General features: G+C 48.2%; 2 protein-coding genes across 6 annotated transcripts; both read left to right on the top strand.

Moving 5' to 3' along the window:
* The first annotated feature begins 990 nt into the window (after window positions 1-990).
* ASCL3 (achaete-scute family bHLH transcription factor 3) lies at window positions 991-1,536 on the top strand. Its single transcript, XM_047876893.1, has one exon. It carries the CDS (start codon window positions 991-993, stop codon window positions 1,534-1,536), a length of 546 nt encoding a protein of 181 aa, XP_047732849.1.
* A 2,976-nt stretch (window positions 1,537-4,512) lies between these two features.
* On the top strand, window positions 4,513-10,318 carry CD1H11orf16 (chromosome D1 C11orf16 homolog). 5 transcript variants are annotated; one of them, XM_047877919.1, is made up of 5 exons: window positions 4,513-4,600; window positions 5,217-5,401; window positions 6,664-6,820; window positions 8,644-8,878; window positions 9,476-10,318. In XM_047877919.1, the coding sequence occupies exons 2-5, from the start codon at window positions 5,235-5,237 to the stop codon at window positions 10,225-10,227; spliced, it is 1,311 nt and encodes a 436-aa protein (XP_047733875.1). In that variant the 5' UTR covers window positions 4,513-4,600; window positions 5,217-5,234; the 3' UTR covers window positions 10,228-10,318. The 5 variants fall into 5 exon arrangements, with proteins under 5 accessions (XP_047733875.1, XP_047733873.1, XP_047733872.1 ...); XM_047877917.1 differs by having other exon boundaries at window positions 4,513-4,604; XM_047877916.1 differs by lacking the exon at window positions 4,513-4,600 and adding an exon at window positions 4,878-4,940 and having other exon boundaries at window positions 6,664-6,772.
* Window positions 10,319-11,477: the final 1,159 nt, after the last annotated feature.

Here is an 11,477-nt window from a genome sequence, read left to right as displayed (position 1 = left end):
AAGAATCTTAAAGTGAATTTTTAAGAGCAAATGATTCCTTTCTTATTTTTATTTTTTATTTTTCCTGTGGCATATCAGGTATTACTTAAGAAGGCTATCCCCGTGAGGTTGCATGATCATTAACTCGTTTGTAATGTTTCCAGCATGTATTTGAATATTGTGGTATTTCAATGTTTCCCAAACTTTACTTATTTTCATTGCATGCACTCTCACGGTCTTCATTATCTGTATTCCACCTGTACTATTATTTACTTACTACTTTTCTTTAAATGAGATTTTTTTTACTCAAGCAGATGTATTTTTTTAATGTTTTTTTTAACATTTACTTATTATTGAGAGACAGAGCATGAGCAGGGGAGGGGCCGAGAGATGGGGAGACACAGAATCCAAAGCAGGCTCCAGGCTCTGAGCTGTCAGCACAGAGCCCGACGCGGGGCTTGAACTCACAAACCGTGAGATCATGACCTGAGCCGAAGTCGGACGCTTAACCGATGGAGCCACCCAGGTGCCCCAAGCAGATGTATTTTTAAAAGAAATTTTGTATCACTTCCATAAATGTGAAATCAGTATAATTCACAATTAATAGAAATTAACAGCAAAGCATTATTAAATTCTAGTTAGATACTATTGCTTGTTGAAGGCCTCCATCTGGGGAGAATCAGAAAGCATTCTAGTAATGTGGAAGACACACTCTTACAAGACTAAAGCTGTATCTTTGTAATCACAAGGATCAAAAGAGCTGGAAGAGAATAACTTTCTTACAAAGTGAGTCAGTGTTATTTAATGCTGTTCCCCTGTACCACCAAAAATTCCTCTCTTCCTACCCACAGAGTATTATAGCCCAATATCGTTTTCAGAATGAGCTCAGGAACTATGCATCAAAGCAGAGAAGTCTTTAAACTATTGATCTCTGAGAAAATCAATGAGACCTGCTCTCTTTTGATCTGGCCAAATTAATAAACTTGGTTATGTTTCCAGGCTAAGGAGGAAATGATGGACAATCGAAGCTACTCCAATCTGCCAGAAAAACTGCCTGTTTTCTCTGATTCTGTCCACTTGCCACTGACCAGGTCCTTCTATCTGGACCCCATGGTCACTTTCCACCTGTACCCTGATGCCCCAGTACCATCCCCTTTCTCTGAAGACCTGCCATTGCTGCCTTTTCCCAATGATTCCCTGATCATGGAAAATTATGGTGAGCCCTGCTCCTTCTCCTTCCCCATGCCTTATGCAAATTACAGAAGGTGTGAATATGCCTATGGGCCAGCCTTCATCCGGAAAAGGAATGAACGGGAAAGGCAGCGGGTAAAGTGTGTCAATGAAGGCTATGCCCAGCTCCGACATCATCTGCCAGAAGAGTACTTGGAGAAACGACTCAGCAAAGTGGAAACCCTCAGAGCTGCTATCAAGTACATTAATTACCTGCAGTCTCTTCTGTACCCTGATAAGACTGAAACCAAGAATAACCCTGAGAAAGTTTCTTCCATAATGGCAACCACCAGCCGCCACAGTGACCCCATTTTTAGAATCATTTGATCCTAAACAGAAACAAATAATTTCACAAAATGGAGTCTTTTACAGCATCATTCGATAGTTTTTCCTAAATGTAATTTCTGAATAGGCAAATAACAGCTCAAATGTTAGCCTATGCTGGCTATTTCTTACGGGGGTTTCAGACATATGACAATTACCTTATGTGGATTGAGAAGATGCATCTTAAGCTTTGGTGATTTCTTTCAAGAACTTTAGAGGAGCAGAAGTCCCCAGGATTCTCTGTAAATCTCCCCTAGCCCTTCTCACACACTTGGCCAGAGTCTCAGCCATGAGACACTCTCACAAAAGTATTGTAAAGTATGACTAATGACTGCTCAAGGCTTGTAATGCGTTTTGCAGACACTTCACGCGAAATGACCACAATGAACCTCTCTTGATTTGTCAAAGTGTGGTGGTTTTTATTGCTAGCATTTGGGGTTGACAGAAAATCTACACATCTCTATCTTACTCATGTCCTGATGGGAGAACGTCCCAGGGCTGAAGCAAAGGTAGTTAACAAAGTCTTGTTGTCATGTGAAATTATTTTGGAGTCATCTTTTTCCCGCATGCAGAATACTTCCTCAGGCAGCCTAGTGTAGGGGTTAAGGAGGCAGTCTCTGGAATCAAACTGCCTCAGTTTAAACTAGGACTCTTGCTACCTTTTCTCCATGTCTCATTTCTTCATCCACAGAGTGAGAATAATAATAACAGGAACTGTCCCCCATGTTTATGAGGAGAATTAACAATGCCTGACACAGAAGTATTCATAACCACTATTATGATTGTTACTATTATTTTTTAAAAACTTTTAAAGTTTATTTATTTTGAGAGAGAGAGAGAGAGAGAGAGAAACAGAGGCAGAAGGAGGGAGGGGCAGTGAGAGAGAGGGAGAATCTCAAACAGGCTTGGTGCTGTCAGACAGAGCCTGATGCGGGGCTTGAACTCATAAACTGTGAGATCATGACTGAGCCAAAATCAAGAGTCGGATACTTAACATACTGAGCCACCCAGGCGCCCCATTATTATTACTATTATTAACCTTGTTTTGTCCATAGCATCACCATTCTCCCGGTTCTCCTGGCCAGAAAACGTGCATGTGCCTCGCCTTTCCTTCACCCCTGGGAAGGACTGTCACTGCCCCATATCTTGGAGTCTGCCTTCAAAATGTCTCTATTTCCATTCCCATGACCAGTGTCAGCTCTTCCTTCTCCCTTAACTCCCAGGTTCCATCTGTCACCAAGCCCAGTCAGGACTTTCCATAAACTGGCACACTCATCTCTACTGTCATCTGTGTAAAGTCTTCCCACTCCAGCCATTACTCGTTGCTTTATTTTGTACACATATCTCCTTGAAGTTCCTATCCTACTATCTTTACACTCTGTATTACACACCTATCTCTTCAGTAGACCAGTCTTATTCCTTCTAAATTGTTAGCACCCAACAAAGAGCCTCAAATCAGGCAGGTGTTGTGGGTAAAATATTTGGTGTTACTATTTTCCTATTCCACTCCTGTCATATCATATCTGGTCACTGTTAACAGTCTCCTCCCTGGCCTCCTGGGCTCTATTCTTAACTGGTTACATTCTCACTCTGATGTTTTTTCTTAAAGCATTTCCTGTCACTTCATTGTGTGAAGATGTCAAGACCCTATGACATACCCCCTTTGACTACCATTTTGTTTACATGTATCTTCTTGGTTTTCAAAGCTCCCACCGATCTGGCACTTTCCCAAATAGTCACATCCTGATTTTCTCATGACACCCCATTTCCTCCAGAAGAGAAAAGCAGTCTTGCAAAGGCATCCTTCTCTCTTAGCTCTTGACTCCTAAACTGGAATATTCTCCTTTTTCCCTCCATCATTGAAATCCTACCTGTCTTATTCTCTCACTGCCAGAGACTTCATTGGCCTTTCCTGGACTCTAATTTTGTGCACCAAAGAACTCGGCAACAGTCAGTTTAGCCTTCAATCAGGGCTCAACAATGTCACCAAGAACCTGTTTTGTTTAGGTCTATTCTCCCTTTCTCTGGGAATAGCTTCAGTATCCCACGAAGGCAGCCAGAAGCCCCTAGAACAATGTACTTTCTTATTTATGCATAGAAAGAGAGGAAAGAGAAAGTCTATAATCCAGAATTCCCAACAAAAGTCTTGAGATTTATTCTGATTGGAGAGGCTAGGAACATGCCCATACTTAACCAAACCCCAGGAGCAACCCCAGGGGAATGGAATGTGCTGATTGACACTCATTATACCTGTGGAGCTGGGGGTGTGGTCAGCCTCTCCTAATCACACGGGTCTGCAAATGGAAATGGAACTGTTGGAAGAGGGGAATGGATGTGGGGAGAAACACTTGCAAATGTCCCAGTATACTTTTTTGGTATTCTCCCCTGAACACAGTGCCAGGCACATGATCGGTGCACAATGGCCGTCACATGCCTCAAACACCAGCCTGTTCCATGGACATTCAAATAAGTGCGGAGTCCAGACTTCTGTTCCCTTGGTCGCTGGTGTCCACTCCCATCACCCCCAAGTGGTAACCACAACTCTGCTCTTCAGCAGGGTCCTGTCTGTTACAGAAAAGATGTGCCCACATGTTTAGTTATTTTGCTTTAAACTACAGATACATTCTATCTTAGAGTCCTTTGGCCAGTCAGGGGCTCACCCGACCTGGTCTCCTGCCTGCACAGGGTGGAGACAGATCAGTAGCCCCTAGTCTCTGTAGGGACAGTTCCCTCCCTCACAGGACTCCCCTGGGTCATGAGGGCTTCCCACCATGACTGCCTCTTCCAGCAGTGGGAAAGTCTGAACTTTGGGGAAATGAGGCTGCAATGGGCTTTCTCTCTAATGCCCTTTCTCCCCCTCTTCCAAGAGAAACCCTCTCCTCTCTCCCCTGCCATGTCTCCCAAGGCCCCCTGCCACTCCTGTGCACGTGCTCAGTACACTCAGTCCACAGTGTTCCTGCTGTCTTGGATCCATGGCAACCTGCTTGGCAACCAGGAGTCAGTTGGGCTGAGGCTCTGAGCTCCAACTGTCAGACGTGCTGAGGCTGAGGTGGAGGAGTTTGGGGCTGTGAGTAAGTCCCCTTGGGGTCAGCCCTGTGGGCTTGGGCAGGGGCAGACCCTAACATAGCTCTGGTGGGCTGGGGCAATGGAGTGTGATGTTGGGAGCGGGGTGGCAGCTGTCACCTCTAAACAGGTCTGTGGAGGACACAACCCTGGGATCTCAGCTCTACCTGGGACTAGTGTTAGTCCTGTGGGCCACTAGGTTAGGAAGGGAGTCTGTGGCTTAGGTTAGGGGTCAGTTTGTCATGAGGGTTAGGCCAGTCATATTTGTATTGTTTTACCTCCGGGAGTCCCTACACCTGGGGAGAAGGAAAAAACTAGCACACATTGAGCTGCTTATACGCCAGGTACATCTCATATATTCTCTCCTGTGCCATAGCTGAAGCACAGTGGTGGAGTGAGCACGCAGCCTGCAGGCTGTGAAGGATTTAAAGCTCGGTTTCTCTGAAGTCACAACTCTTGCCCTTTCAACCCCTCCTGTATCTTCTGAGCCAAGGTTCTCAAGGCAGGTGATTCAGAGAACAGTCTGTGGGAGCAGTTGGAGGCTGCTAATGGCAGAACTGAGCCCTGCTCCAGCCAGCAGCCCTCTGCTGCAACTCAGGTAATGGTGTGCTTGTTCTCAGGTGGTTTCCCTGAAGGCCATGGAATCCTCTGCGGGGCCCAGGATTCCTTTGCCCAAATACTGCAGTGTGGCCTCAACCCTGAAGTCCGCCTCCTGGGCTGGTGCTGCTCCCTGCTGGGACTTCTCCTTCACCTGCCCCTTTGCCATCCAGGCACCCTGGCTCAGCCGGCACATCCCCCTTACCAGGTACTAGTCTCTGCACCTCTGGCGGAAGTGACGTGCACCCCACCCCCTTTGTTCCCCTCTGGTGTTGGCTCTCGATGGCATATCATGAGGGAGACAATTTGCTTCCTGGGAAGGCTGAAAGGGTTTCTTCACTGTGTGGGCTAGGAGTTGCTTGGGGTATTATGTCACTCGTGTGTAAACTGTACTCTTTGTAGCACTTAGTAGAGGGTGGCAGGTGTCAAGGTTAGACGTGGGAGAGAAGGCAGTCAGGCATTCACCAGTTAAAGAGTTTCTAGCTCATTTTACCATTAACCAAGAGACTTGCCCCGGCACCGTGTGAGAAATTAGGGTTTCTGCAACCAACAGCTAAGGCGAGGTCTCCAGGCGCCTCCACAGTTCCCCTCAGTATCCTTTGGTTATCCTGGCCTTTCCTAATTTCCTCCGTGGGCTGTGATTGCAGAAGAGGGAAAGAGAGCTCAGCCCTCAAGCACACACAAGTGGTGTCAGTTCCAGGGACTCACTTGTGTCCGTGACACTCAGTTCTGTTCTGCCCAGGTTAGGGACATGCCAGCTTGAACCCTTAACAGCCCGGCTTTCTGGATTCATCTATGCGGACCTTCTCATTCAAAGCCAGAGTTAAGCATCCCTGTATTCAGGCTTTCCCACAAAGTAACCGGCTGCTTCAGAAAACCCATGCCCTGACTCAACCATCCCACACCCCCACACCCCTGGTTTGGCCCTGTCCACAAAACTTTTCAGGAGTGGCTTCTCCTTTATTTCTGTCTCTCAGGCCCCTAGTCAGCTCCTCCGTGCTTCCCTTGCTCAAATACTTCCTCCTCCCTTCTGAGCCCACAAGCATCCTTCCAGTTTTACTCCTTTGGCACTAGCATTGAAACACGCATATGAATCCATCCCGGATTCCCACGCGCCACCTTAGGATTTACCTCCCCAGGGCCCTTTCCTGGTCTCCTGTTCAGTCTCAGAACCAGTGTTAATTCACTTGAATATATCAAGGCGAATCACATTTTGATAACCTTGAAGCAATTCTCAATCCCCAAACGATATTCCCTTTCACTGTCCTCTCCTTCTGCCCCTTCCAGCAGTGTATCGTAGCCTACTGGAAGCCACAGATTGCCAGCCACCTTTCACATGGATTTCTGTTCCATATAGCCTTACATGTCATACACATGCCACGGCGCTGCTCAGATCTGTGAAACGGGTTTCTCGATGTTTTCAGGGCTTGATCGTCTCCAGTCCCTAATTCCATTTGTGTTTTTTTGCAGATATACATCTTACCACCCGTGTCTCCACATTGCTGACTCTGCATGGCAGGGGCCTGGCTGGTCGGGAAGAGTTGGAGATGCTGCTGACACATGGATCCTCGCAAGAAGGGTACCGGATGGCTTTTATTACTGGGCTCAGATAAAGGCTGCTCCAGAGGCAAGTTCCTCGCACGTCCCAGCACCCTCCTCTGGGTGGCCCTGTCACACCTGCTATGCCTCAGCTGTGTGTGTCCAGCAGTTCAGTTTCTTGGATAAGCACATGTCTTTCGTGGCCAGGTTCCAGAAGGGAAATGTAATGTCAGTGAGTGTATCAGTCTTCCAGGGCTGTGTAACAGAGTAGCACAAACAGGGTGGCTTAAGTAATAGAAATGTATTATCTCTCCGTTCTGGAGAGTGAAACCCAGATGTTGGCAGAATTGGTTCTTCTGAAGGCTATGAGGGAGAATATGTTCCACATGCCTGTTCTGATTGACTTCTGGTGGCTTGCTGCCAATCTCTGCTGTTCCTTGGCTTGAAGAAGCGGCACCCCAATCTTTGCCCCACCTTCAATTGGTATCTTCCCTCTGTGCATGTCCGTGTTCACATTTCCCCTTTATAGAAGAGCATCAGTCATTGGGGGTCACCTGGTGGCTAATTTGGTTAAGTGTCTGACTCTTGATTTTGGCTCAGGTCATGATCTCACAGTTTGTGACTTGAAGCCTCCCCTGCCCCCGCCCCCAGCCCCGCATTGGGCTCTGTGTTGACAGTACGGAGCTTGCTTAGATTTCTCTCTCTGGCCCTCCCCTGCTTGTGCTTTCTCTCACAAATAAATAAATGAACTTAAAAAAAGAAGATCAGTCATTGGATTAGGCAGCCGCCCCCCTCAGCCTACCATGACCTTGTCTTCACTAATTATGATCCTATTCCCAAATAAAGTCATATTTGGAGGGGCTTGGACTCTAACAGATGAATTCGAGGAGGATACAATTGAACCTGTGACAGTGAAGAAAGTTTGCAATAAAAAGTGCTTTGTTCAGGAAAATTCAATGTGTTGAATTATGTGCACCAGCCTAAAGGAAAGAAGCAAACCCCTCTGCCCACACATGTGCCTCTGTACCTGTACACACGGAAGTGTGGTCCCCCACATGCTGGGAGTCAGGCCTACCCTGTACTTCAGTGGCTGTTTACTTCTTTGGGATTTTTTTCTCTTCTTTTCAACGTCAGACTTCGTGCATGTGGATTCATGGAGGGAAGACTAGTGTGAATTTCCGTTCAGAAGTCATTTTGTCATTTTTCCAGTAACTAAACGTGAATTTGAATGAAATATTAGCACAGTTTTGTTCAAGTAATAGGTTGTCTCATGATTAATTTTTTTGTGATTAATTTGTAACCAGAATTTATTTCTCTTTAAAATCATACCGAGTTCTCAAAACAGCGTGTACTTTCAGTAGCTTAAGTACTTCCCTGCCCTCTCTTTTATGATGTCCACTTGCTGACCCAAACCTATCCTCACTGATGTAATGGCAGTGCTGAGGGCTGCCCTCATGTTAGGCCATAGCTGCTCCTTGCTCATGTGGGTGTGGGCCTGTGGATGCATATGCGACCCCTGGTTGGTCTTGGATGCAGGGACAACATTTTTGGGGAATGCTAGGAGGAGGGGGAGTACACTGGGGAAAGATCCAGAGGATGCAGGTTATCCCTGGGAATTGCAGGCCAAATATATAGGGGAGCAAAGACAGACAGGAAAAGAGGAAGGGAAAGGAATGGCAGGAAGTGATAAATAAAAGTTGCCCATGGTGAAAAGAGGTCGAGGGAAGAACGTCCACACCACAGCCGGCCTGTCCCTGTCTCTGTCCCCTGGCCCTCACTGAGTAAGCCAGCTCCTGGGCCTGGTTCTGGGAACTGTAAGCCAGCCCCTGGGCCTGGTTGTAGGGAACTGCAGTGCTTCCCTGTTCTACTTCCCAGTGCTACATCTTACGCTGAGTGTTTTCTTTTCCACAGTTGGAGAGACAGGGGGCCCTGCTTGTGGAATTTGAGGTTCCCACTGCCACAGACCCAAAGCTGCCAGCCCAGCGGCAGAGTGTGGTCTTAGAAGAAGATGTCATTCAGTTCTTGCCGTGCGTAGAACACTCACCACGGCCAGGGGACAAGGTGCTTGCAGCCTGGGATCCAGACCAGCAGCGGTATGGCCCTGGCACGGTTCTCTTGGGCTTGGAGGCGAGAGACCCCCTGAGAGGTAAGGGGAGCTGCTCTGACCTATCAGTCCCCGGGAGGGAGCCAGGCTGGTAGGAGAGAGCCAAAAGTGTCTTAGAGGGGAGTGTAGGGTCTTAGAGGTGTTAAAAAAAAAATCCTCACCCCCTCACTTGCAGCTTAATCGTGGATGTGGCAACAGATAAAAAAGATCATAACTTTTGGATTATAAAATGCTTTTCATCGGGGAAAAATAGCCTAAAACTATTATGTCTAAATAGGTTAGCTAACCTATGGTGCGATGGGGCCACACTCATGACGGGTCCCCCATCAAGTCATCAAGGGGACAGTCCCCTCTGCAGGGTGCACCAGCTAGCATCGTTGCAGTTTAGACAGTGAGAAGGGGAGGCCTCTCCTCTTTCCCCTCTGAGGATGCATTTTGACTTTGACCTGAAAACTGAGACAGGGAGGTGCCTGCAAGTGCAATGGGAAGTGGCAGTAGGTAGATAGGTGGCGGGTGAGGGAATGTTCCGGGGAAGGCTCTCCAGGGAGGGGAGGCGGGCAGAGCAGAGGCTGCCCTGAGGTTTGCTTTGAGGCCACGACATAGAAGAGGTAACTGACAAAATGTTGCTCTGTTATGTAGCATCCAAAGGAGGAGGAATTACTGTTCACTTCTGGAATGGCAAGACAGCTACTGTGCCTCTGGGCCAGGTCAGGTGGGTGCCCCCAGCTGTGTGGAAGAAGGCTGTGGAGAGGCTGCACAAGCCTTTAACCAGGGAGCACCCCGGGCCCCTCCTCTGGGCCCCTTGCTGCTCTCCGCTGGGACCGGTAGCTGGATGTGTCATCAGCGGGCTTTCTCCAGGCGCTCTGTTCCTGTGCCCGCCCTGCCTCCCCCAGGCCTGCTGCCAGCTGCCGTACCAGACCTGCCTCTGCTACTGTCCCTGGGCAGGACCCACCTGGTGGCCTCTAGCCAGGACCTCAGGGGCCACAGCCACAGAACATCCAGAGGTGGAACTAAAGCCCACAGCACAACTTTTGCCTCTGGAGGGTCCTGCAAAAGAGGAAGCAGTAGCAGTGCAAGCTCCCATGGGTGTTTCTTCCTCTTCTTCCTCCTCTTCTTCTGAGGAAGAGGATTTGGAGAACGATCTGGAGATGCGCCTCCCGCAGAGGCTGGCGGTGGACAGCACAGTCAACACAGACCCTATTCTTCTTGAGAAGTCTCTGAGGAGGCAGGGTGCCCTCTGCCAGCCCGAGTGGAGGTATTGGAGGAGAAACGGGCCTGAGCCCTGTCCTGGGAAGCCAGGTACAACACCTCCTGAGATACCTGCTCCCTTCCCTCCCATGTATCTCTTAGGAATCTCATGCATGTGTCCACTGTACTGGGATTGGAAGTAACACTTAGGTGTGTGGCCATGTTGAAGGGGAAGCTGGGACAAGAGGGAAATAGTGGGTTTCCATCTGAACAATAAAACCCACTAAGAAAAGATGGGTTGATCTTTGTGTGAAGGTTTGCATCCCTATTTAACAACTGTATTTTCCTTCTTCACTTGTCTGTGCTGACAGGGCACTGCCATTGTCTGCTTTGGCCTGCCCCATACCCCTACTTTTTTTTCTTGGAGCCCTTGAGTTTTCTCTAGATGAAGAGTCAAAATGCCCCCAGGTGTCAATTAGTCTTTAGTGTCCCGAGAAGCACAGAAACTGGTCTTTAAACATTGGTCGTCAGGCCTTACTCCCCAGATGGTCCCCTTAGTAAATCAGAGTGGGGAGAAGCAGGGCCCTGCGTCATGCTGCTCACTCCTTACAAGGGATTGTAATCCCAATGGCTTACAAAGGGATTGTTGTTGGCAATCCACAGCCATCCTCACCTTCACCTTGAGCTATGAAGTGTGAGACATGCTCCCCTCATAGGTTTAGAAGCAGTCTATTGCTGACATGCTTCACCTCTGTCAAATTTAATTCCCAGTAAGCCCCAGCAAGAGCAGCAGCCTAAGTCAGCTGGCAGAGGTGGATGGGATGAGCCCAGCCCTAGACCAGATTCTTGGGGCTAACATCCAGTGAACTAAATGAACATTCAATCTGAGGCAGGAGGCTATGTGGTTAAAGAATACCACTCCTAAGGGCTTGAGGATCTTGAGGCACCACCCACATTGGGACCCACTGTGTGTCCCTGTTTAAGGCCACTGCCCTATTTCCAGGAGAGCTGAGGCTCAGCCAGAAGGACCTCTGAGCCCCTGAGGATTTCAATCTTGCCCCAGGGGTAAAAACTTTATTGGTCTTCAGTTCCAGAAAGTTAAATTATTTCTACACTGAGAAACTTTCTTGGTGACTCCTGGGCCCCTGGGCTTTGGGGTGGTTGGGAATGGACAGGGGTTGGCTGCTGTTGGACTTAAACTGAGGGCTCTAGACCTTCTTTGGTTTTCAAGATGGGGATCTTTCCCCCACCTCTGAGAGGGGGGTAACTAGAGAAACAAGAATCCAGCTGTGTGCAGCTGAGCTCCTCCTCCCCTGAGAGGAAACTCTGTATTGATAATATAAAGGCGGGGGGGGGGGGGCAGGTTCTTGGGCTCCTGTAAAATAGGTCCCTGATCTTACAGTGAGAGGCTGTGAGAGGTACTGGCAGAAGCTACTTGGAAACAACTGTTTCT

Source organism: Prionailurus viverrinus, chromosome D1, assembly GCF_022837055.1.
Source record: "Prionailurus viverrinus isolate Anna chromosome D1, UM_Priviv_1.0, whole genome shotgun sequence".
Lineage (NCBI taxonomy): Eukaryota > Metazoa > Chordata > Mammalia > Carnivora > Felidae > Prionailurus > Prionailurus viverrinus.
The sequence above is the reverse complement of the archived record's forward strand: the minus strand, read 5'-3'. Positions and strand labels throughout refer to the sequence as shown.

Excerpts from the sequence above, each read along its gene's own strand:
- ASCL3 (XM_047876893.1), top strand. The coding sequence starts at position 991 with ATGATGGACAATCGAAGCTACTCCAATCTGCCAGAAAAACTGCCTGTT.
- CD1H11orf16 (XM_047877919.1), top strand. The coding sequence starts at position 5,235 with ATGGAATCCTCTGCGGGGCCCAGGATTCCTTTGCCCAAATACTGCAGT. Across the intron at positions 6,821-8,643 it reads AGATAAAGGCTGCTCCAGAG|TTGGAGAGACAGGGGGCCCT; the intron begins GCAAGTTCCTCG and ends TCTTTTCCACAG. Across the intron at positions 8,879-9,475 it reads GGCGAGAGACCCCCTGAGAG|CATCCAAAGGAGGAGGAATT; the intron begins GTAAGGGGAGCT and ends TCTGTTATGTAG.